The sequence below is a fragment of the Capra hircus genome, chromosome 10, assembly GCF_001704415.2.
Source record: "Capra hircus breed San Clemente chromosome 10, ASM170441v1, whole genome shotgun sequence".
Taxonomy (NCBI): domain Eukaryota; kingdom Metazoa; phylum Chordata; class Mammalia; order Artiodactyla; family Bovidae; genus Capra; species Capra hircus.
In genome coordinates this window covers 32,436,553-32,463,640 of record NC_030817.1, presented here as the reverse complement: position 1 = coordinate 32,463,640, position 27,088 = coordinate 32,436,553, and the positions used below count along the sequence as shown (strand labels likewise).

The window sequence follows — 27,088 nt, the reverse complement described above, 5'->3', positions numbered from 1 at the left end:
GCTGTATATTGTCACCCTGCTTATTTAAGTTCTATGCAGAGTACATCATGAGAAACGCTGGGCTGGAAGAAGCACAAGCTGGAATCAAGATTGCTGGGAGAAATGTCACTAACCTCAGATATGCAGATGAAACGACTCTTATGGCAGAAAGTGAAGAGGAACTAAAAAGCCTCTTGATGAAAGTGAAAGTGGGGAGTGAAAAAGTTGGCATAAAGCTCAACATTCAGAAAACTAAGATCATGGCATATGGTCCCATCACTTCATGGGAAATAGATGGGAAACAATGGAAACAGTGTCAGACTTTATTTTGGGGGGCCACAATATCACTGCAGATGGTGACTGCAGCCATGAAATTAAAAGATGCTTACTCCTTGGAAGAAAAGTTATGACCAACCTAGACAGCATATTCCAAAGCAGAGACATTACTTTGCCAACAAAGGTCTGTCTAGTCAAGGCTATGGTTTTTCCAGTAGTCATGTATGGATGTGAGAGTTGGACTGTGAAGAAAGCTGAGCACCCAAGAATTGATGCTTTTGAACTGTGGTGTTGGAGAAGACTCTTGAGTCCTTTGGACTGCAAGGAGATCCAACCAGTCCAGTCTGAAGGAGATCAGCCCTGGGATTTCTTTGGAGGGAATGATGCTGAAGCTGAAACTCCAGTACTTTGGCCACCTCATGTGAAGAGTTGACTCATTGGAAAAGACTCCGATGCTGGGAGGGATTGAGGGCAGGAGAAGAAGGGGACGACCGAGGATGAGATGGCTGGATGGCATCACTGACTCGATGGACGTGAGTCTGAGTGAACTTTGGGAGTTGGTGATGGACAGGGAAGCCTGGCGTGCTGTGATTCATGGGGTTGCAAAGAGTCAGACATGACTGAGCGACTGAACTGAACTGAACTGAAATCTGACTCAGCAATTTCACTTGTAGGCACATATTTTAAGGAAGCTATCATTTATATCTTCAGTTCAGTTAACTTTTCTTCCAAGGAGTAAGCGTCTTTTAATTTCATGGTTAAAATAACAATACATTACCAACGTGCACTCCAGAAATTTAAATCAGTTTTTAATCAGTTTTTAATTGTATCAATAGTATATAGGGGTATTATGTCTTTTTCAGTTTCATAGTTCCAGTTGATATTTATAGCTCTTTTTAATTTCTGACAAGCTGATAAGTGAAGCAAACATCTCACTCATCTTTGTTATAAAATATACTTTTTAAGGAACTGGTGAGATTGAACATGCATGCATGCTAAATCTCTTCAGTTGCATCCGACTCTTAGTGACCCTATGGACTGTTAGCCCTCCATGCTCCTCTGTCCGTGGGATTCTCCAGGCAAGAATACTGGAGTGGATTTCCATGTCCTCTTCTGGTGATCTTCCCGACCCAGGGATCAAACCTATGTCTCTTATGTCTCTTGCATTGGCAGGCAAGTTTTAGCTTGTGAATTATGATTTATGAAGTTTGTCAGTATTTTTATTGTGTGAGTTTAAGGGTAATGTTGTACAACTTTATGGTGAGATTATTTACTAAAATTGTTTCTTCTGTTTCTTAATTTTTGGATTTTAATTTCTAGTTTTAGGAGATGAAGGACTGTATCTGGCAAACCTAAATGATAGCTTATCCAGTACTTTGCAAGATGCCCTCGAAATGGTAAGAAATGATTCATATCACTTTGAATTCTGACATAAAAGATCCTGATGAACTTACTGCAACTGTTTAGGGTTTTCCCTCAAATATTTGAATTATAGTCGTAAAATTTAATAAAATATCAATGAAGGAATTTAAAGTTTCTTATACATCTTATTATCATATCTATATATTTCATTATTATAGTTATAATAATAGACAGTTGTAATGAATAGAAAATTATTGTTAATCCTTGTGGCTCCAGTAGTTGAAACATGCAATTAATGTAATTAGATAATGAAAATCTTAGTGTACATTGTCACTTGGAGATATTGTAAATGCCTTTGTAATGTTGCAGGCAGTACCTTCAGTGTTGAAACCAAGTCTCTTATAATATATTTGTTATTTTTCCCTAACCATGATTATAATTCTTTATGCTAAAAAAATAACTGGATTTAGTTAGTTTTAAAAGAATTACTGAAATAGGAACCACGGGTACTAATTCTTCCTAGTTATTGTTTAGCTTTATAGACAAAAAGGCATTTAAAAATGTATTTTTATATAGATATCAAGTTATATATTATATAAGTACCTCACAGAAATTATAATAGGGATTTTCTTTTGAAAACTATTAAGAAATAGAAATCTTTACTTTTTATGTTTTCAAACAGTCTAAGTGAGGAAGGGTTGTTGTGCTCAACTTTCATCTACATTTATCCATGTGTGTGTGTGTGTGTGTGTTGTTAGTTACTCGGTGTGTCTGACCCTTTTCAGCCCCATGGACGACATGCTGGGCTCCTCTGTCCATGGCATTCTTCAGGCAAGAATTCTGGAGTGGGTAGCCAGTCTGTTCTCTAGGGGATCTTTGCTGACCCAGAGAATGAACCTGGGTCTGCTGCATTGCTGGCAGATTCTTTACTTTCTGAGCCACTGGTGAAGCCCACATTTATCCATAGTCTTTGCGAAGCATTGCTAATATTGTTGCTTTTAAAACTTACTTGATAATTTTTGACATATGTATATGTCTGTAAGCAATTATCACCGTTAATGAAATAAACATACTCATCATCCATCACTCCCAAAAGTTTCCTCAGGCCCTTTCATTATCCTTCCTTCTCATCTTTCATCATTCTTCTCATCCAATATACCTCTCCCACCAACCACTGATTCACTTTCTGTAACTATCGATTAGTTTGCATTTTCTAGATTGATATAAAAGGAATCACATGGCATGTATTCTTTTTGTGTGTGTGATTGCTTTAACGCAGCATAATTACTTTGAGATATATCTGGGTTATAGCTTGTATCATAGTTCATTCCTTTTTATTGCTGTGTAGTGCTCTATTGTACGGATGTACCACTGTTTGTCTGTTCACCTGTTGATGGACATTTGGGTTTATTCCAGTTTGAGACTATTACAAATAAAGCTGTTGTGAACACTTGTGTGCAAGTCTTTGTATGGACATAGATGCTTACATTTCCCTTTGACAAATATTTAGGGGAGGAATAGGTGGATAATGTGGTAGTTATATGTTAATCTTTCGGTTTAGTCGCTTAGTCGTGTCTGACTCTTTGCGACCCCATGGACTGCACCCCCTGTTCATCACCAACTCCCTACTCAAACTCATGTTAATTGCATCAGTGATGCCATCCAACGATCTCAACCTTTGTTGTCCCTTTCTCCCCACTTTGATCTTTGCCAGCATCAGGGTCTTTTCTAATGAGTCAGTTCTTGGCATCAGGTGGCCAAAGTATTAGAGCTTCAGCTTCAGCATCAGTCCTTCCAATGAATATTCAGGACTGATTTCCTTTAGGATGGACTGGTTTAATCTCCCTGCAGTTCAAGGGACTCTCAAAGAGTCTTCTCCAACACCACAGCATCAATTCTTCGGTGCTCAGTTTTCTTTATAGTCCAACTCTCACACCCATACATGACCACTGGAAAAACCATAGCTTTGACTAGACGGACCTTTGTTGGTAACGTAATGTCTCTGTTTTTTAATATGCTGTCTAGGTTGGTCGTAGCTTTTCTTCTGAGAAGCAAGCGTCTTTTAATTCATGGCTGCAGTCACCATCTGCAGTGATTTGGAGCCCCCCAAAATAAAGTCTCTCACTGCTTCCATTGTTTCCCCATCTATTAGCCATGAAGTGATGGGACTAAATGCCATGATCTGAGTTTTCTGAATGTTGAGTTTTAAGGCAACTTTTTCATTCTGCTCTTTCACTTTCATCGTGAGGCTCTTTAGTTCTTCTTCACTTTCTGGAATAATGGTGGTGTCATCTGCATATCTGAGGCTATTGATATTTCTCCTGGCAGTCTTGATTCCAGCTTGTGTCTTATCCATCCCAGCATTTTACCTTATATACTCTGCATATAAGTTAATATGCTCTGCATATAAGTTATATACTCTGCATATAAGTTAAATAAGCAGGATGACAATATACAGCCTTGATGTACTTCTTTCCCAACGTTGAACCAGTCTGTTGGTCCATGTCCAGTTCTAACTGTTGCTTCTTGACCTGCGTACAGATTTCTCAAGAGCAAGTCAGGTGATCTCTTATTCCCATCTCTTGAAGAATTTTCCACAGTTTGTTGTGATCCATATAGTCAAAGGCTTTGGCATAGTCAATAAAACAGAAGTAGATGTTTATCTGGAACTCTCTCACTTTTTCGATGATCCAGCAGATGTTGGTAATTTGATCCCTGGTTCCTCTGCTTTTTCTAAATGTAGCTTGAACATCTGGAAGTTCATGGTTCATGTACTGTTAAAGCCTTGCTTGGAAAATTTTGAGCATTACTCTGCTAGCATGTGAGATGAGTATAATTGTATGGTAGTTTGAGCATTCTTTGGCATTGCCTTTCTTTGGGATTGAAATGAAAACTGACCTTTTCCAGTTCTATGGCCACTGCTGAGTTTCCCAAATTTGCTGGCATATTGAGCGCAGCACTTTAATAGCATCATCTTTTAGTATTTGTATCAATGGCACCCCACTCCAGTACTCTTGCCTGGAGAATCCCACGGGTGGAGGAGCCTGGTGGGCTGCAGTCCATGGGGTCGCGAAGAATCGGACACGACTAAGCAACTTCCCTTTCATTTTTCACTTTCATGCATTGGAGAAGGAAATGGCAACCCACTCCAGTGTTCTTGCCTGAAGAATCCCAGGGATGGGGGAGCCTGGTGGGCTGCTGTCTGTGGGGTCACACAGAGTCGGACACAACTGAAGTGACTTAGCAGCAGCAACATGGCAGCAACTGGAATTCTATGACCTCCAAGCTTTGTTCGTAGTGATGCTTCCTAAGGCCCACTTGACATTGCATTCCAGGATGTCTGGCTCTAGGTGAGTGATCACACCATTGTGGTTATCTGGGTCATGAACATCTTTTTTGTATAGTTCTTCTATATATTCTTGCCACCTCTTCTTAATACCTTCTGCTTCTGTTATGTCCATACCATTTCTGTCCTTTATTGTGCCCATCTTTGCATGAAATATTCCCTTGGTATCTCTAATTTTCTTGAAGAGATCTCTAGTCTTTCCCATTGTATTGTTTTCCCTCTATTTCTTTGCATTGATCACTGAGGAAGGCTTTCTTATCTCTCCTTGCTATATTTTGGAACTCTGCATTCAAATGGGTATATCTTTCTTTTCTCCTTTGCCTTTTGCTTCTTTTCTTTTTACAGCTATTTGTAAGGCCTCCTCAGACAAACATTGTGCCTTTTTTCATTTCTTTTCCTTGGGGATGGTCTTGATCACTGCCTCCTGTACAATGTCACAAACTTCCATCCATAGTTCTTTAGGCATTCTGTCTATCAGATCCAATCCCTATTAGTCACTCCCACTGTATAATTGTAAGGGATTTGATTTAGGTCATACATGAATGGTCTAGTGGTTTTCCCTATTTTCTTCAGTTTCAGTCTGAATTTGGCGATAAGGAGTTCATGGTCTGAGCCACAGTCAGCTCCCAGTCTTTTTTTTTGCTTACTGTATAGAGCTTCTCCACCTTTGGCTGCAAAGAATATAATCAGTCTGATTTCAGTATTGACCATCTGGTGATGTCAATGTGTAAAGTCTTCTCTTATGTTGTTGGAAGAGGGTGTTTGCCATGACCAGTGTGTTCTCTTGGCAAAAGTCTGTTAGCCTTTGACCTGCTTTGTTTTGTACTCCAAGGCCAAATTTGCCTGTTACTCCAGGTAGCTCTTGACTTCCTACTTTTTCATTCCAGTCCCCTATAATGAAGAGGACATCTTTTTTGGGTGTTAGTTCTGGAAGTTCTCATAGGTCTTCATAGACTGTTCAATTTCAGCTTCTTCAGCATTACTGGTCAGGGCATAGACTTGGATTACTGTGCTGTTGAATGGTTTACCTTAGAAATGAACAGAGATCATTCTGTCAGTTTTGAGACTGCACCCAAGTACTGCATTTTGGACTCTTGCTGAGTATGATGGATACTCCATTTCTTCTAAGGGATTCCTGCCCGCAGTAGTAGATATAATGGACATCTGAGCTAAGGCCACCCATTCCAGTCCATTTTAGTTAACTGATTCCTAAAATGACAATCTTCACTCTTGCCATCTCCTGTTTGACCACTTCCGATTTGCCTAGATTCATGGACCTAACATTCCAGGTTCCTAAGCAGTATTGTTCTTTATAGCATCGGACTTTATTTCCATCACATATCACATCCACAACTGGGTGTTGTTTTTGCTTTGTCTCTGTCTCTTCATTCTTTCTGGAGTTATTTCTCTGCTTTTTTTCTGGTAGCATGTTGGGCACCTACCGACCTGAGGAGTTCATCTTTCAGTGTCATGCCTTTTTGCCTTTTCATACTGTTCACAGAGTTCTCAAGGCAAGAATACTGAAGTGTTAATCTTTAAGAAGAGCTTTTTTTAAGTTATCTGCCAAAATCTTGTGTAGACCTTTTCCTTCTATGTTTTATGTTGCTAAAAAACACCTGACCTGTCTCTTGAGAAACCTATATGCAGGTCAGGAATCAACAGTTAGAACTGGACATGGAACAACAGACTGGTTTCAAATAGGAAAAGGAGTACGTCAAGGCTGTATATTGTCACCCTACTTATTTAACTTATATGCAGAGTACATCATGAGAAATGCTGGGCTGGAAGAAGCACAAGCTGGAGTTAAGATTGCCTGGAGAAATATCAATAACCTCAGATATGCAGATGACACTACCCTTATGGTAGAAAGTGAAGACGAACTAAAAAGCCTCTTGATGAAAGTGAAAGAGGAGAGTGACAAAGTTGGCTTAAAGCTCAACATTCAGAAAACAAAGATCATGGCATCTGGACCTGTCACTTCGCGGGAAATAGATGGGGAAACAGTGTCAGACTTTTTTTGTGGGTGGCTCCAAGATCACTGCAGATGGTGATTGCAGCCATGAAATTAAAAAATGCTTACTCCTTGAAAGGAGGGTTATGACCAACCTAGATAGCCATATTAAAAAACAGAGACATGACTTTGCCATCAAAGGCTGTCTAGTCAAGGCTATGGTTTTTCCAGTGGTCATGTATGGATGTGAGAGTTGGACTGTGAAGAAAGCTGAGCGCCAAAGAATTGATGCTTTTGAACTGTGGTTTTGAAGAAGACTCTTAAGAGTCCCTTGGACTTCAAGGAGATCCAACCAGTCCATTCTAAAGGAGATCAGTCCTGAGTGTTCTTTGGAAGGACTGATGCTGAAGCTGAAGCTCCGATACTTTGGCCACCTCATGCAAAGAGTTGACTCATTGGAAAAGACTCTGATGCTGGGAGGGATTGGGGGCTGGAGGAAAAGGGGACGACTGAGGATGAGATGGCTGGATGGCATCACCGACTCAATGGACATGAGTTTGAGTGAACTCTGGGAGATGGTGATGGACAGGGAGGCCTGGTGTGCTGCAATCATGGGGTCACAAAGAGTCAGACACAACTGAACGACTGAACTGAACTGAAATATGTTTTATATTACTGGGTAATATAAAATATACTGAGTTATGTTTTATATTGAGTAATATGCTTATATTTATATTTAACTGGGTAATACGTTTTTTATTTACATTCATATTTAACTGAATAATATGTTTTATATTACTGAGCTTCTCTAATACCTCAGATGATAAAGAATCCTCCTGCAATGTAGGAGGGCCTGGTTTGATTCCTGGGTTGGGCAGATCCCCTGGAGAAGTAAATGGCAGCCCACTCCAGTGTTCTTGCCTGGAGAATCCCATGGACAGAGAAGCCTGGTGGGGTATAGTCTATGGGATTGCGAAGAGTCAGACACGACACTTTTCTTTCACTTTTATATTACTATAAATATTTCTGAGCATTGCTCAGGAAATGGCTAAGTGCTTAGAGACAGTTTTATCCTTTTGAGTCTTGCTTTTATGGTTTTTTAGGCAATACCACAGTGGTACTCAATCTAGGGCTACTTATCGCCCACTGTGGAGAGAAGACTCTTCTATGTACTCCACTCAGTGCCTCAGTATTGAGGTTTTCCAGCGTGGCCAGTGGGAACAACCGTTGTCCTTTGTTATATATGATGTTATTTAACATCAGGCACTGTTAGAGCCAATCGCTTCTCAGGTGCTTCTTCCTGCATCCTCATGTAATTGCCTCAGATGCATCTGCTGATTAGTAATCAGCTTAATACTCAAAGGGAATCAACTGCAGTTCTCCAGGGTTCTCTCTCTGCAGCTTTGACTTTTCTAGCAGCCTGTCTTCAGAGAAGGCAATGGCAACCCACTCCAGTACTCTTGCCTGGAAAATCCCATGGACGGAGGAGCCTGGTAGGATGCAGTCCATGGGGTCGTAAGGGTCAGACACGGCTGAGCGACTTCACTTTCACTTTTCACTTTCACACGTTGGAGAAGGAAATGGCAGCCCACTCCAGTGTTCTTGCCTGGAGAATCCCAGGTACGGGGTACCCTGGTGGGCTACCATCTATGGCGTTGCACAGAGTCGGACATGACTGAAGTGACTTAGCAGCAGCAGCAACAGCAGCAGCAGCAGCCTGTCTTAGGAACTCTAGCTGTCTTGGCCTTCCTGGAGTTTCAGCTCCATCTTTTCAGCTCAGGCTCCTGTGCCACAGTCTGGAAACCTATAAGCTGCAAGCTGGAACAGTCATAGGCTTCTTCTGATTTGTTTCCCATTTCTCAGTGATCATTGTTTTTTGTTAACTGATGCTCCATGTTTTGAAATGCATTTTTTCACATACTTTGTCCATGTTTTAATTGTTTTAAGCAATGTTTCTGGTCTTCATTACTCCATCTTGACTGGAAGTAGAAGGCTAGTTACAGTAATCTTTTCATTTGTATCATTGTATATGATCATGATGAAACAGAAGGAGATGGGTATACTTTTGAAACATCATGTTCTTCTATCCCATTACGATCATAATGCTAGAAATTTCTTTAAAGCAACCCATTCACATGATGTAAAGTAGGACTGTATATTAAATTCACCAGTGGAGCTTTTAAAAATGTGTGTCTTTGGCCCCACCCTCTGAAATGTGGATTCAGTAGGTCATGAGGGTTATGTGGTATGCATGTATGTGTGTGGGCGGTTAGAAGCCTAAGCCTCTATATTTTAAAATAGCATCTTAAAGGATGATATGCATCCTTTGTTAAAAATATGTTAGTACTTATTTTACTTTGAGTTGAAGGAGGTTAAATCACTTATTTGTGTCAAATAGCTATACAGTGACAGATTTTTATGTGGATAAATAATACTTTTGCCTTTCATTTTGAGCTATCAACTTAAGCTATGGGAGCTAAGTTGCTTTCAGTTCAGTTTAGTCGCTCAGTCGTATCTGACTCTTTGTAGCCCCATGAATTGCAGCACGCCAGGCCTCCCTGTCTATCACCAACTCCCGGAGTTCACTCAGACTCAAGTCCATCGAGTCAGTGATGCCATCCAGCCATCTCATCCTCGGTCGTCCCCTTTCCCTCCAGCCCCCAATCCCTCCCAGCATCAGAGTCTTTTCCAATGAGTCAACTCTTCGCGTGAGGTGGCCAAAGTACTGGAGTGTCAGCTTTAGCATCATTCCTTCCAAAGAAATCCCAGGGCTGATCTCCTTCAGAATGGACTGGTTGGATCTCCTTACAGTTCAAGGGACTCTCAAGAGTCTTCTCCAACACCACAGTTCAAAAGCATCAATTCTTTGGCGCTCAGCCTTCTTCACAGTCCAACTCTCACATCCATACATGACCACTGGAAAAATCATAGCCTTGACTAGACGGACCTTAGTCGGCAAAGTAATGTCTCTGCTTTTGAATATGCTATCTAGGTTGGTCATAACTTTTCTTCCAAGGAGTAAGCGTCTTTTAATTTCATGGCTGCAGTCACCATCTACAGTGATTTTGGAGCCCCCAAAAATAAAGTCTGACACTGTTTCCACTGTTTCCCCATCTATTTCTCATATAGTGATGGGACTGAATGCCATGATCTTCGTTTTCTGAACGTTGAGCTTTAAGCCAACTTTTTCACTCCTCTTTCACTTTCATCAAGAGGCTTTTTAGTTCCTCTTCACTTTCTGCCATAAGGGTGGTGTCATCTGCATATCCGAGGTTAGTGATATTTCTCCCGGCAATCTTGATTCCAGCTTGTGTTTCCTCCAGTCCAGCATTTCTCATGATGTACTCTGCATAGAACTTAAATAAGCAGGGTGACAATATACAGCCTTGACACACTCCCTTTCCTATTTGGAACCAGTCTATTGTTCCATGTTTGGTTCTAACTGTTGCTTCTTGACCTGCATACAGATTTCTCAGGAGGCAGGTCAGGTGGTCTGATAGTCCCATCTCTTTCAGAATTTTCCACAGTTTATTGTGATCCACACAGTCAAAGGCTTTGGCATAGTCAATAAAGCAGAAATAGATGTTTTTCTGGAACTCTCTTGCTTTTTCCATGATCCAGCGGATGTTGGCAATTTGATATCTAGTTCCTCTGCCTTTTCTAAAACCAGCTTGAACATCTGGAAGTTCACGGTTCACTTATTGCTGAAGGCTGGCTTGGAGAATTTTGAGCATTACTTTACTAGCATGTGAGATGAGTGCAATTGTGCGGTAGTTTGAGCATTCTTTGGCATTGCCTTTCTTTGTGATTGGAATGAAAACTGACTTTTTCCAGTCCTGTGGCCACTGCTGAGTTTTCCAAATTTGCTGGCATATTGAGTGCAGCACTTTCACAGCATCATCTTTCAGGATTTGAAATAGCTCTACTGGAATTCCATCCCCTCCATTAGTTTTGTTCATAGTGTTGCTTTCTCAGGCCCACTTGACTTCACATTCCAGGATGTCTGGCTCCAGGTGAGTGATCACACCATTGTGATTATCTGGGTCATGAAGCTCTTTTTTGTACAGTTCTTCTGTGTATTCTTGCCATCTCTTGTTAATATCTTCTGTTTCTGTTAGGTCCATACCATTATCTGTCCTTTATTGAGCCCATCTTTGCATGGAATGTTCCCTTAGTATCTCTAATTTTCTGGAAGAGCTCTCTAGTCTTTCCCATTCTGTTCTTTTCCTCTATTTCTTTGCATTGATCGCTAAAGAAGGCTTTCTTATCTCTTCTTGCTGTTCTTTGGAACTCTGCATTCAGATGCTTACATCTTTCCTGTTCTCCTTTGGTTTTCGCTTCTTTTCACAGCTATTTGTAAGGCCTCCCCAAACAGCCATTTTGCTTTTTTGCGTTTCTTTTCCATAGGGATGGTCTTGATCCCTGTCTCCTGTACAGTGTCATGAACCTCATTCCATAGTTCATCAGGCACTGTATCTATCAGATCTAGGCCCTTAAATCTATTTCTCACTTCCACTGTATAATCATAAGGGATTTGATTTAGGTCATACCTGAATGGTTTAGCAGTTTTCCCTACTTTCTTCAATTTAAGTCTAAATTTAGTCATGTCCAAATCTTTGCGACCCTGTGGACTGTAGCCAGCCAGCCTCCTCCATCCATGGGATTTTCCAGCAAGAATACTGGAGTGGGTTGCCATTTTCTTCTTGAGGGGATCTTTCCAACCCAGGGATCGAATCTTGGTCTCTTACATTGTAGGCAGAGTCTTTCCCATCTGAGCCATCAGGGAAACCTGATGTTAAGTTCTGTCAAGCTAAGAACGGTAAATTTTGAGTTCTAATTCGGGCTGTATGAATTCTAAAGGTTGAGTTGCAAGGGGCTGGTGTTTGTCAAGTCCAACAAACAAAAAATGAAAATGCCATATAGCATCTTTACACTATTAAAGACACAGTAATAAAAGATGCCTGATCTGGAGATGCACATGTTCAAAATGTGTTAAAGCAATTTTCTCTACTATATGTGGGAGTATGAAATAATGAAGGAGCATTTTGATAAGATTTTAATATGGCAGTTGCTTTTCTAACAGTAATTATTATGAGTAATTGGTTGAGTCTATTCTGAAGAGAGTGGAAGTCACTTTTATAAAATAATACTGGCGGGGAGACTGAAGGAGAAGTCTTTATTTTCAGAGAAGCATTAAACTAATATTTGGCCTACTTCATTTGTCATTATGGCATTTTTATCCCTTCTTAGAACTGTATCTTGGTGCCAAAGCATGTTTAAGTTTGTTCAAAGTAAATGCTGACCTGAACCAAGACTAAATTATAACATCTTTCTTTTTCTACATTTAAAACTAATTAATTTCAATATTTTTACTAAGCCTAAAATCAGATATGCTGCAAATTTATGATAAAATCACATGCAGAAATACAATCTTGAAAAACTGAGACTAACTTTGAAGTTACGAATCAGTAGGCATTACCTATGTACACCTGGGGGATAAAGACTTGTGTCCCAGAGTTAATAAACTTTATTACATTAAACATAAGATACTTAGGTAAAATTACTATTAATGGAGTCTAAAAGAGTTGACTCATTGGAAAAGACTTTAATGCTGGGAGGGATTGGGAGCAGGAGGAGAAAGGGATGACAGAGGATGAGATGGCTGGATGGCATCACGGACTCAATGGACATGAGTCTGAGTGAACTCCAGGAGTTGGTGATGGACAGGGAGGCCTGGTGTGCTGCGATTCATGCGGTCGCAAAGAGTCGGACACGACTGAGCGACTGAACTGAACTGAACTGAACTGAAAGTCATATTAATACTGGTATTTACAAGGAATCCAGTTTTCTGGCTCTGTGGCATACACTGTCCTTCATTTGGGGAACTGGTCTATTCTGAGGTGCCAAGAAGTCTAAGCTGGGTCTTCGTGCTCCCTCAAAAGTACTGGAGGTCAGCACAAAGGCACAGGGACCGTCAAAGGTCTGTCGGTGCCTCGACATATTTCTGTAGGTTTTCATTTCTGCCTGTGGTCCAGGTTGCACCACGGTGCTTCACCCCCCTTGCCACACTGGGGCCCAGCTCTGTGTTCTGCATCCACAGGAAACAGGAAAGTGTGTGAGAAACACTTGGTGATCCTGAATAAAATGTCGATGAATCATTGTCACTCAGTCTCATGGGACAGAAGGCCTAATTTTCATCTCTTACAGTAAATCTCCAATTCAAATGTAACCAAATTATTTTATACTGATGATTATATTTGAGGCAAACACAAAGGATTTTTAGTGTAGTTGAATAGAAATGAGATCTAAATGATAGTAAAGAGTCCATCTTCTTTGTGTAAAGTGCTAATATGATCATATTCATAATGACTTAAGTTTTATGAATCATGAATTATTAATATGAAACATGTAATTGTTTGGGGGATTAATTCTTGTTTTTTGATTGTATTATCTTTGTATTTTATTTAGGAAGATGATCCTCCCAGCGAAGGACAAGTGATTAGGATGCCCCATAAAAAAGTTCATGCCGATGCAATTCTTTCTCTTCTTGCTCAACAAAACCCGGAATCATTAATTTCACAGCAAGCCGTATGTCATTCAGAGGTACTTTTTAACTTTAATTATTTTTTCTGTTAGATCTAAATATAAGAAAAAGGTAACAAAAATATTCATACTTTTAGTTAAAGCATGCTAATACTTCAGCTTATTCAGGGATCAGCTTTGTAGTAACTTTAACCTGAAACCATAAAGTTATGATTTTTACAACTGGAAGGAATTTAGGCCATCAGTTCTAAACTTCATATTCTACAGATGAAACAAGCTAAAGCCCTTTTAAATGATTTGTGGGGATCAGTGTCGTTTGTTCTTTCTTTTCTGCAACCATTTACTGAGTATCTACAATATGCCAGACACAGCGTCGGAAAAGATACAAAGATGTTGAGGCAGGATCCCTACTTTTAAGCAGCTTACAGTCCTGTAGGGAAAAAAGAGCTTAAACAATTACTCTACCATGCAGTAACTGATCAAATAGCTAGAGAAGTAGATTGAATCAGATAATCTTTAAGAGCCTTGTAGGCCAGGGTAAGGCCGTTGGAGTCCTTTAAGATATTGTGAGCAAGGGAGTCACAAGTTAAGATATTTAAGAAGGCGTCAGGAGCCATGGACAAGTGAGGGAAAGATGGAGGTCTGTCAGAACACCATTGGAGTAGTCCATACTGGGAACATTAACAAAGGCAGTTAAGTAGAAATGGAAGGGAGAGAGATTTAAACTTGCGTATGGAATTGGCAGTAATTGGTCACTGATTAAGAGAAGTTGTGCTTGTGTAGTTGTGGACTTTGAAATGCAGAGAGAAGAGTGCCTGGTTTTGTGGGGAAGATACTTAATTTGATTTGAAACATTCAGGTGCTTAAGGAAATGCCAGGTGGAAAGGTACAGTGTGGTCACTCAGGCTGGTTAATGATAGAGGTGGGACTTGGATTCTTGATTCTGTTTAGTATTCTTTCTGTTGTGTTTGGTTGTCTTTGCTTGAACAGGTACGAAACTATATTTAGATGAACTGGAGATCCGAACTCTGTGTCATCCAAGGAGATGGCTAGCTTTATTTTTTAATAATTTTTATTCTTAAAGATTTAAATGCTTAGGAAAGATAGAGGAAAAAAGATATGGAACTTAGTAATAGGAAAAAAAAATGTTAGTTTAACTTATTCCTTCTTGTTGAAAAACAACTATTTTTTCTGCAACTTATTTAGGTATTGATTAAAAATTTATTTCACTGGAAAGATATTATTTGTAATTGCTGCTACTAAGTTTGAGAAAGTGCTCTCATAACTAGAAACCAAGCCGCTTAGTACAGAGACCAGAAGTCTGAGAGAGAAAGGAGAGAGAAAATGAGACACACAAATGGAACAAAAAATGGAACAAAAAATAGTAGAAAATAGCAGAAGTGTCAGCATAATTTAAAAATTCCACTAACTTAATCCCTGTTTCCTTCTTTTGGGAAATCAGTAATATTGTTTGGGCTTCTCCAGTGGCTCAATGGTAAAGAATCCACCTACACTGCAGGTTGGATCCCTGGGTTGGGAAAATGCTTGAAAGAAAGGAAATGGCAACCCACTCCAGTATCCTTGCCTGGGAAATCCCATGGACAGAGGAGACTGGCAGGCTACAGTCTGTGGGGTCACAAAACAGTTGGACACAACGGGACAGCTCACCACCACCACCACCACCAATATCGGTCCATTTATTCATTCTGTTCTCAGACTTTTCCATCTTTTTAATGCTGGGAAATTTATCTCTACTACTTTTTCAGTTTTTTTCTTCCTCTCATCTTTTTCCCTCTCTGGCTAAAACTTATTTCCAGATATTAATACTTCTGCTTCTGTTTGTGTCTTAGATTTTCTATCTCTTCATTCTTTTTTACTCTCTTCTTGGAGAGTTCTTCAATCTGATCTGCCAGCCACTAATTTGTTCTTTACCTACTGTTTATCTGACTTATGTATTATTTATATTGGATATTCTCACTTGTGTCTTTTTTTAATGATCTTTCACTTCACATTGTTAGTATTTTTCTTTATTCCTTTTGTGTGTGTGTATGTGTATATGGTTAATGTTTTTCACTTTTTTTTTTTAAACATTTACTCTGAATAATTTGTTTCTTTTGTTATATGAACTCATGTTCCAGGGCCAGGGTGGGGGCAGTAGGATAAGATCTTCTGTCTGAGAGTTAGTGTTGGGTAAGGACTAAAATCAGGCCACGGTCTGTTTAAGTGAACAGAAGAAGAGACGAGGCGATGAGCCCCAGGAAAGGGCTTCTCAGGCAGCACAGAGCCACTCCTGATGGTGACCTGATGGCTGTTTGCTGATACTCTGCCATTCAATTCTTCTGAGGGTTGTTTTGTCTTTAAAACCCTTAGGAAGAAGTTTCTTTGAGAGGTTTTGTATTCCTGTCCTCGGGCTCAAAGGGGGACAGAGTGAGGAGTGAATGCCCATGGGTTCCTGGTCAGATGTCACCTGTCACTTTTCACCCCAGCTGGGCCTTCATGCTCCCTGACATCATTACTCTGGGGCACTAGTATCTGCAGCTCAGATTGTTGCCAAGATCTTTATGGTTAAGGTGTAAGCAGTGATGATTTCCAGTTAATGAGGCAAAGAGGAAATGACAGCAGCTCTTTATATCAGTCATTCTTCTCACTGCGCCCCCTGTAGCCACCTTCCTCCACGGGTTGCAGCCCTTTTTTCCCCACACACACCAGGTCAAGCTAGCAGTTGGTCTTTCCCAGTGTTTTTTTCACAGTTTTTACTTAATTCTCAGAATCCATGGCTGCTTCTCACTTCTGTAGTTACTTCCACACTTTTGGGGACAGGGAGCTGGCAGCCTTTGTTAGTGTGTCATTTTGGCTAGACCAGAAGCCCAGAAGTTGGAAGATTATCCTTTCCAGATTTTATCTAAGCATCTAAACATCTGCCCGTGTGTGTGTGTATGCTCATGTGTGGATAATTTTGAGGTATGTATATGTGTTATTCTGCCATCTGATTCTTAAAATTTAACTAAATCCTAAAAGACATACCATATCCTTTTTATCTACCATGTAGTATGCCCTAGTTTATTCTCCTACTGAAGAATTTTTAGGCTGATTGCAATTTTTCTCTCTCCAAACTATGAAAAGAATAAAATCCTTTTATTGTACCATGAGAAATTGCCTCTCTACCAGACCACCTTACCTGCATCCTGAGAAATCTGTATGCAGGTCAAGAAGCAACAGTTAGAACTGGACATGGACCAATAGCTGGTTCCAAATTGGGAAAGGAGTACATCAAGGCTATATATTGTCACCCTACTTATTTAACTTATATGCAGGGTACATCAGGTGAAATGCCGAGCTGGATAAAGCACAAACTGGAATCAAGATTGTCAGGAGGAATATCAATAACCTCAGATATGCAGGTGACACCACCCTTATGCCAGAAAGCGAAGAGGAACTAAAGACCCTCTTGATGAAAGTGAAAGAGGAGAGTGAAAAAGGTGGCTTAAAACTCAACATTCAGAAAACTCAGATCATGGCAATCAATCCCATCACTTCATGGCAAATAGATGGGGAAACAATGGAAGCAGTGAGAGACTTAATTTTGGAGAGCTCCAAAATCACTGCAGATGGTGACTGCAGCCATGAAATTAAAAGACACTTGCTCCTCCGAAGAAAAGCTATGACCAACCTAGACAGCATATTAAAAAGCAGAGACATTACGTTACCAACAAAGGTCTGTCTAGTCAAAGCTAGGTTTTTCCAGTGGTTGTGTATGGATGTGAATTTTGGGCTATATAGAAAGCTGAGCACCGAAGAACTGATGCTGTGGTGTTGGAGAAGACTCTTGAGAGTCCCTTGGACTGCAAGGAGATTAAACCAGTCAATCCTAAAGGAAATCAGTCGTGAATATTCATTGGAAAGACTGATGCTGAAGCTAAAGTTCTAATACTTTGCCCACCTGATATGAAGAACCAACTCATTTGAAAAGACCCTGATGCTGGAAAAGATTGAAGGCAGGAGGAGAAAGGGACGACAGATGAGATGGTTGGATGGCATCACTGACTTTATGGACATGAGTTTGAGTAAGCTCCAGGAATTGGTGATGGACAGGGAGGCCTGGCGTGCTGCAGTCCATGGGGTCACAAAGAGTCAGACACGACTGGGTGTCTGAACTGAACTGAACTGAACTGATAGAAGATAACAAGGGGTGGAACTTACTCAGAAGGCACAGGCATTTATAATTTAAACAGAATCTAAAGCACTGCTTTTCAACTTTATGAGATTCTGACACCTCATTATATATTTTTAATCTTAAATTTTTGCCAGTCTGATTAACAGTGATTGACATTAAATGTGTTCTCCTATGTTTTAAACATTTGTTTGTAATAAGAACTAGTAATAATGATATATTTGTGAGTTAAAATACTGCTTTGGTAAGAAAATAGTAGCCATTCTTTGTTGCTGCTCTTTGCCCAGAGGGAGCATCTGGTCAGTGAGAGCAGTCTGAGGACAGGACTGCATTTTGTGCATTTATGTGGATGGGCTAGGTGTACTACTGTAGATTATAAACTACAGAGTTGGCGTGAGTCCGAGATTTGCGTATGACATAAAAATGATAAATGCTTATGTGGTATTACAGCGTTGTGTGAATAGGGAAGCTAAATCTTCCACAGAGTATTAAGGTGTTAGGTAATTTAGCAGTTACAAGTACCCTTGAAAATGTTCATCAAAGAGAAGGTACTGTGTATTGCACAGCATTTATATGGTACGGTAGAGTAATATATGTCCTGTGAAATATTTCTAAGGAAAACGTGTCTGCCATCATCCTGTACTCTGCCCAAGAATCTCCAAGGGTTTCATATTAATTAAAAAACAGTCTTTTCCTGTTTAAAGGATGTTGAGTCATTGACATTCTTTAAGAAAAGTCAGATTACAGAATAAGAGGAGTTATAAATCTGTAGAGGATAATTAAAGTAAATTGTAGAAAATTGTGAATGATGAGCTAAGCAGTTAGATTTTATTTTGTAGTCAACAGTCATCAAAGATGTTTCAGCAGTGATTTCTTCATATATTCTAGTTTTTTTTTTAAAAAAAGCCCGTGGTTGAAATTAAACTCCTTTTAAATAAAAAATATGAGAGCGTTCATATAGTGGAATTTTTATTCAGTTCTTGATTAGTAAACTCATTAATTAGAATATCTCCAAGTCACAACATGTGCTTGTGATTAGGTCATCTAGTTTTTAACACAGAAAGAATTTTAACACATCATTTTTAAAGTTTTTACTTTATATATTTGGTAAAGAAGCATATTTGTACTTTTTGTACATTTTCAGCAAGTGTTTCATTATAAACTTCATTCTAACAACTTTAGCTGATTTTCATTCAGAAAGAACAAGAGGTAAATTTTCTATTTTCTAATTTTAAACTGTATAAGCAGTTTAGGTTGTGTGCCAGCATTTAGTGTTTTAAATAATAAAAAATTCCTGGTGTGTTTTATTGCTGTCTAATTTGGGGGTTGAATAAACAGATAATGGGTATTTAGCTTCAGAAGAAATACTTCATAAGAAAAGCAAAGCCTACACTTAGGTATCTTAGTAAACTAACTTTCATGTAATGTATGTGGCTTGATAAGCACTTTCTAAAATACTTTTCAAGCAATCAAGTGGTCTGCATCCTGATCCATTTGACAGATATTTTTTGTTTTGACTTGATTTTAATGTGCTGTTTATAACAATGGTTTCTACTTTTTACAGGACTTGGAAAACAGTGTGGGTGAGCTTAGTGAAGGACAGAGGCTGCCAGCAGCAGCAGCAGAGAGCGTCTTCATGGGACTTTCCGCGCACGCGCAGCAGCCTGTGGCTAGGGCCGAGTCCTCAGGTGCGAAATGTGCTCTGAAGCCATCATCTCAGCAGCGTGACACGGTTGCAGGTATTCACCAGAATACTCCTTCCTGATGTAGTGTCTGTTAGAATATTTACTTTGAATCCCATCACACTCTCTTTGTACTGTTTTCATGTCAAATGCTGTATTCCTTTTTGTATTATCATTTACAGTAGTGTTCCTACTCTGAATTAAGAAAAGCATAACTGTTTTCAGGTAGAAGCTTGCAAACCTTCTTTATTTAAAAGGGTATTCACAATTGAAAAGTTTGATAATGACTTTTTCTATATATAGCAATGTTTCCCCAAATGTGATTCATATAACAGTGTTGGTACATGAATCTCTGGGTGGGGCATGAGATAGTTTTGGTAATATGTGTATGTCTACTTAAGATTTTTAGTAGTGATATTATTTAGTTTAATGTATATTGGGAAAAAGAACTAGCACATGAAAACTCACATAACATCATGTGTAGGACAATGTTTAATTAGGTAATACTGTAGAAGTTCACTTTTTATGCTGTAGGAATTTCTGACTCAGAACTCAGTGCACTCAGTGTTATTTTGAAACTTTGTTAACTAAACTTTTTGCTGTAACAGTTTGAGAATGAGAGTAGAATAGAGAATATCAGTTTCTGGTATATGATAGTTGATTCTCATTAGGTCCTATAATAGAGACACCACAAACACTGAATTAGGAAATACTGAGCCACTCTTCCTAGAGGAAATACTGGGTTAGGTTCCTATGAGCCTGTATATTATATTTATATTTATTATTAATATATATACAACATTTTTGACAATATATAACCTTGCTTTATGTATATTTCTATTTAAAGGCACTTATTTAATATACACTGTTGATTCATTAACACTGATTCTCATGAGCAACAGCACTGTAACTCATTCCTGAATGAAACTTACCTATCACATATGTTTTTTCTGTAAGGCCCATCAAAGCTTTTTGCACTTTGGAACACTAAAGAGCACTTCTGCACTATGTTTTGGGGCCATTTTAAAGAGCAAAATCACCAACAAAACATATAAGAATGTGGAAAACCTGTCACTAAATAGACAGCAAAAAAGATACTTGTTCACAGTATAAGAGCTGATAAGAAAGCAGAGCAGCCTGTGTTCAGCGTCATCTGCTGAGTTGTGTGTAGGGTGATTCAGGTTTTCATTGCTGTATGCATGCATGCATGTCCACAAGTTGCATGTGCTGTGAGTGTTGATTTCAGGGTTGCAAGTAAATTTTATCAGGTGGATTTGTAGAAATGAAATCTTCAGAGTAATGAGGATCAACTGTATTCTTATTTATTGATAATCTCATGTTTATTATTGCAGTCTCTTAAATGAAAAGAACTTCTGAAGTCATGCAGATTTGCCAGAAATCAGAAAGAAATACATTGGTGTAGAGTATTTAGACTGTCAGTTTTATATTAAGCTTTCCACCTTATCGTTCAGAAATGAGAGGCCCTCAAGACTGAATTTTCCATGGGAATAAATAAATTAATATTTGAATTATTTATTTTATGCACATAGTAAGAGTATTAATTTTATTTATTTATTTATTTAAATTTATTTATTTTAATTGGAGGCTAATTACTTTACAATATTGCATTGGTTCTGCCACACATCAACATGAATCTGCCGCGGGCATACGTGTATTCCCTATCCTGAACTCCCCTCCCACTTCCCTCCCTGTACCATCCCTCCGGGTCATCCCAGTGCACCAGCCCCAAGCATCCTGTATCAAACCTGGACTGGCGATTCGTTTCTTATATGATATTATACATGTTTCAGTATTTTAAATTAGGGTTCAAAGTAGTATAAAATACGACTTCTATATCTGTATCCAGCTAACTGTGCAGATTGTGATTAAATAGAATCGACACTAGATGGCTCTCACAGATCACTTGAGAGCTGCTTGGTACTTGTGAACAAAGAGGTACTTACTGAATTGTTACAGAATAAAATCCATTAAGATGTATCCTATTCAGCCCCTCCTTATGGTATCATCTAGCTGGTTACCTACAGACCAGTACATTTTTAATTGTAGGTACTCTGTAGATATTTATTTAATTGAATTGAAAACAATAATAATTTCATGGCAAATTAGATGGGGAAACAGTGGAAACAGTGGCTGATTTTATTTTGGGGGGCTCCAAAATCATTGCAGATGATGATTACAGCCATGAAATTAAAAGATGCTTATTCCTTGGAAGGAAAGTTATGATCAACCTAGACAGCATATTAAAAAGCAGAGACATTACTCTGTCAATAAAGGCCCATCTAGTCAAGGCTATGGTTTTTCCAGTGGTCATGTATGGATGTGAGAATTGGACTATAAAGAAAGCTGAGCACCACAGAGTTGATGCTTTTGGAGAAGACTCTTGAGAGTCCCTTGGACTGCAAGGCGATCCAACCAGTCCATCCTAAAGATCATCAATCCTGAGTGTTCATTGGAAGGACCGATGTTGAAGCTGAAACTCCAATATTTTGGCCACCTGATGTAAATAGCTGACTCCTTTGAAAAGACCCTTATGCTGGGAAAGATTGAGGGCAGAAGGAGAAGGGGACAGCAGAGGATGAGGTGATTAGACGGCATCACCAACTTAATGAACATGGGTTTTGGTGGACTCCGGGAGTTGGTGATAGACAGGGAAGCCTGGTGTGCTGTAGTTCATGGGGTCGCAAACAGTCGGGCACGACTGAGTGACTGAACTGAACTGAATGTGGCATTAGATTAAGTATGTAGATGAGTCAGTATAACAGAGTGGCTAAGAGCTTGAGCTTTTGAAGTTTTGGAAATCATTTCGAATTCCAGATCTGTATTTTTGGGCAAGTAACTTAATCTTCTGAGCCCAAGTTTCTTCATCTATCAAGTAGAGATAATATTAATGTACTAGTTATCTATTTCCATGTAATAAATTACCCCAAAGTTTAGCAGATGAAGACAGGAAGTATTTATTATCTCTCACAGTTTTGAAAACCAGGAATCTAGGAGTGGCGTAGCTGCGTGGTTCCCAGGCTCTCTCATGGGGTGTAGTTATCTGTTGGCTGGAGCTGCCATCATCTGAGGACTTCAGCTGGGGCTGGAGGATCTGCTTTCCATGCTCATTCACATGACTGTTGGCAAGATGCCCCAGTTCCTTACCACGTGAGCCTTACTGTTACGCTGCTCATGACATAGCAGTTCACTTTTCCCAGAGTGGATGATCTGAGACACAGTGAGCACCCAAGATGGAAGCCCATGGTGTCTTTTATAACCTAAAGTCAGAAGTGACATGTCATCACTTCTGCCACATTCAGTTAATAGCAAAGACCAATCCTGGAATAATATAGCAGGGAATTACAGAAAGATCTGAATACCAGGAGAAAATTGTTAGGGGGCCATAGTGGAAGCTGCTTATCACAAATAGTATCTGCCTCATAAGGTTATTAGAGGTCAGTCAGTCAGTTCAGTTACTCAGTCATGTCCAACTCTTTGTGACCCCATGAACCGCAGCACGCCAGGCTTCCCTGTCCATCACCAACTCCTGGAGTCTTCCCAAACCCATGTCCATTGAGTCAGTGATGCCATCCAACCATCTCATCCTCCATCGTCCCCTTCTCCTCCTGCCCTCAATCCTTCCCAGCATCAGGGTCTTTTCAAATGAGTCAGCTCTTGTATATAAAGTAGTTAGCACTAGGCTTGACACATGATACTGTTTTGGAGAAGGTAAAAATAACTTCTCAAATACATTTAATAGAACCAGAAATTAAACACAGTTGCCTTAAAAAAAGGTACCTATAGAGGACTAGTTTGTCCCTCTTGTTTTAAGTATTTTGTTCAGTTCAGTTCATTTCAGTCACTCAGTCGTGTCCAACTCTTTGCGACCCCATGAATCGCAGCACGCCAGGCCTCCCTGTCCATCACCATCTCCCGGAGTTCACTCAGACTCACGAACATCGAGTCAGTGATGCCATCCAGCCATCTCATCCTCGGTTGTCCCCTTCTTCTTCTGCCCCCAATCCCTCCCAGCATCAGAGTCTTTTCCAATGAGTCAACTCTTTGCATGAGGTGGTCAAAGTACTGGAGCTTCAACTTTAGCATCATTCCTTCCAAAGAAATCCCAGGGTTGATCTCCTGCAGAATGGACTGGTTGGATCTCCTTGCAGTCCAAGGGACTCTCAAGAGTCTTCTCCAATACCACAGTTCAAACGCATCAATTCTTCAGCACTCAGCCTTCTTCACAGTCCAACTCTCACATCCATACATGACCACAGGAAAAACCATAGCCTTGACTAGATGGACCTTAGTCGGCAAAGCAATGTCTCTGCTTTTCAATATGCTATCTAGGTTGGTCATAACTTTTCTTCCAAGGAGTAAGCGTCTTTTAATTTCATGGCTGCAGTCACCATCTGCAGTGATTTTGGAGCCCCCAAAAATAAAGTCTGACACTGTTTCCACTGTTTCCCCATCTATTTGCCATGAAGTGATGGGACCGGATGCCATGATCTTCGTTTTCTGAATGTTGCATTATGGTTATTGTAGAAGAATGAGTCCCGTTTATCATTATTTCTGCTACTGTCTAATCTCATGCCTTTCGTGTTGATTTCTAATAGCTTTGTTTACAGAGGCTCATCTGTTCTTACCTCGCCTGTCCCCACTTCTGCTCATTTTCAGAAAGTATCCTATTTGCAACTCACAGTCCTATACCACTGTTTCTAATTCTGAGGCTCTCAGGTTGGGTTGAATAACAAAAAGATGCTAAATAAGGTTTGAAGAATTGTTTTAAGAACCCTAAAATGTGAACTAGTATTTTGAACAAACTCTGAGGAGTCTGAGATTTACTACCAATTATAACTCTTCATTTACTCAGAAAATGCACTAAATACCTACATGTACTAAATAAGGGTTTTGAGAAGCAGAGGTAATAGCTGTCTGCTTCCAGGAAGTTTACAAACTCATGTAGGATAATGTGAGACAACAATTATAATGTTGTTGATTAATGCAACAACACAGGCTGCTCTGGGAGCGCAGAGGAGGAATAACCACACGTGAGGGCTCAGAGGAGGTTTCCCGGAAGCGCCAATGCGAAACTGAATATTAGAGGAATTAGGCAGACTGTGAAATGTGACAAACATGTTCCAGTTTGTTCATTTACTTATTCAGAAAATATTTTTTGATTGCTTGCTCTGCTCTAAGCGTATTCTAAGTGGTAGGAACATAAAACCTGGTAACGCCTTATTCTTAGTGATTTTTTTCTCTAGTAGAGATAGTATATGAGAAACCAAAAACATGCAATAGGTTATTGTGGTAAAGCAGGCCAAATAGGGTTGTGGGTACAGGTCAATTGTATCTGGGGAGGGCAATCAAGAAAGACATTATATGTGAGGAGCTTACTTGAAATGAGTTCTAAATGATGAATAGGCATTTGCTGTGTAGTAAGTGTAGGAGAAACCTTCATGGCAGAATACATAATAAGAGAAGGGGAGAAGTTGAAAGGACAAAGACACTTAAGCAGGGAAATGTAAGTACTTTGTTACTGATTTAAAGCTTAGGATGTAATGAAATTGGACCAGTTAGCAGAAACCAGGTAGATATAGATGATAACATCCAGTGATTTTTTGATTTACTGTAAGATAGTAGAGATTTATTTGTGTGCAAAATGGAAAATAATTCCAATCTTGCTTTATATTTATTCCCATGGAAAAGTCATTTGTGAATTTCTGTCAATTCTGAATGCTTTATAATATCCACAGATCCATTAAGGATTGTATATAAATGAGTGAAATGATCAAATTTGCCTTTTATTTGGCAAGAATATCTGAGGTTCAGTGTGATGGATAGATTGGAGAGAATTAAGGCTGAAGGCAAGGAGCTTCTAGCTGAGACAGTTATGGTAAACTTGGTGAGTCATTATTGAGAAGCAGGGAAGTATAAAAAGGGAGATTTGGTAGACATTTGAGAAGGAGAGTAGGCAAGACTTAGTTTGGATATGAGAAATGCAAAAGAAGAGAAGGTCTAAGCAATCTCCAGGTTTCTGGCTAGAATGATTAGATAGTTGGTATCTCCATTCACTGAGGGAGAGAGGAGGTATGGAGGAGAGATAGAATTAGGAGGAAATAAGAATGAGTGGAATTTGAGGTGCCTTTGGGTTTCATACAAATGGAATAACTTACTAGACATGCAAGAACCAAAGCTGCTGCTGGCACTGGCGATTCAAGCAGACTGCTTTTTCAAAGCAATAGTATTCTAGAAAAATAAAATGAGGGATTTCAAATTATAATTAATTACATTTGACTTGAATGGAATAATCCTTTGAGCATCGCTCTTAAAAAGGGATAACTAACATAATTACACTCAATGAGTGTAATTTTTAGAAGTGATGTAGCTAATGCATCATTGTTGTCATTGCTCTCATGGAATCCTTGCCTGACCCCTTATCATTGAGTTTGATACTGTCAAATATTCTCTCTGTGTCGTCCTCTAATGTCAGCTGCCTAATGTTGCTCTTAGCACACTGATTTGTAATCTCACTTGAGAGTGGGGACTTTATCTTGTCTGCTGTCGTAGCTCTGTCATCTAGCAGAGAAGGTAGCATAGTCAGTAAATAAAGGTTAAGTGATAGAGTGTTTTATGAGCGGAGAGTTATTATGCACTTTTAATGCTTTTGGGAGATGTTTGTTTATACACTTTCTGGGTTTCTACATACAGTTTTTTTCTTTTATCACAGTCTATCTTGTCTTTGTAATTAATTTTTTTCATTATACCCAGGTGTCAGCCACATATCATTTTATATAAAAATAAAATGTGATTATATTATATATTACTTTAAAGTATAGATTCTTTTTTTTTGAATGTTCTTCATCTACCCCTCCTCCTCACATTTTTCCTGTCCTGCTTTATGCCTTATCTCAGGTAACGCATGTTAAGATTCTGATACGTAACCTTTTAGGTTTTTTTCCCTTCTGCATATAATTATATATGATAGGTACATACAGTGTGTATATATTTGTTGTCATTTTTCAAGTTGAGATTATATTGTGTATTTTGTTTTCACCCAGGAAACCCTATGGAAATTACTCTGGGTCAACTAGTATTACTTAAATTCATTCTTTTTATGGACTGCATAAAACCTTTCAGTGTGGATTTCCAGTAATGTTTTCAGTCATTGCTCTATTGATGAATGTTTACTTTATTACCATTTCCCCCCACTATAAACAATGCTAGAGTAAATATTCACTCATGTATAGCCTCACATTGGAGAAGGAAATGTCAACCCACTCCAGTATTCTTGCCTGGGGAATCCCATGGACAGAGCAGCCTGGCAGGCTACAGTCCATGGGGTCACAAAGAGTCGGACGCAACTGAGCCACTAACAACAACAACAACATAGCCTAACATATTGCTGCATTTTATATTTAGGGAGTAGTTTCCCAGAAATAACAGGTCCAAGGGAAAATATATTTTAAATTTTAAAATAGATATGCTAAGTTGCTGTCTTAAAGGTTTAAACTAATTCATCTTTATCAGTAATATATTACAACCTTTCCCCTGTATCCCTGCCAGATATTATTTTTATTATCTTTTTTATTTTTGTCAATTAAAGTATAAACATATGACTGACTCCTGGTGAGTTTATATTTGATGATTATTTGGATTTGCTCTTCTGTGAATTACCTACTTAAGTTCTTCCCCTGTCAGGTTATGTTTTTCTTATAACTTTATGTAAAACTTACTGTGGCTCAGCTGGTAAAGAATCTGCCTGCAATGTGGGAGAC

The 27,088-nt window shown here is 39.2% G+C and overlaps 1 protein-coding gene across 1 annotated transcript in view; it reads left to right on the top strand.

Moving 5' to 3' along the window:
• Positions 1-27,088, top strand: part of KIAA0586 (KIAA0586 ortholog) — a 139,896-nt gene that overhangs the window by 68,210 nt on the left and 44,598 nt on the right. The window contains exons 26-28 of the mRNA XM_013967209.2: positions 1,576-1,652; positions 13,383-13,517; positions 19,193-19,367. Of these exons, the coding sequence (XP_013822663.2) occupies positions 1,576-1,652; positions 13,383-13,517; positions 19,193-19,367 (387 nt within the window). The remainder of the gene's footprint in view (positions 1-1,575; positions 1,653-13,382; positions 13,518-19,192; positions 19,368-27,088) is intronic.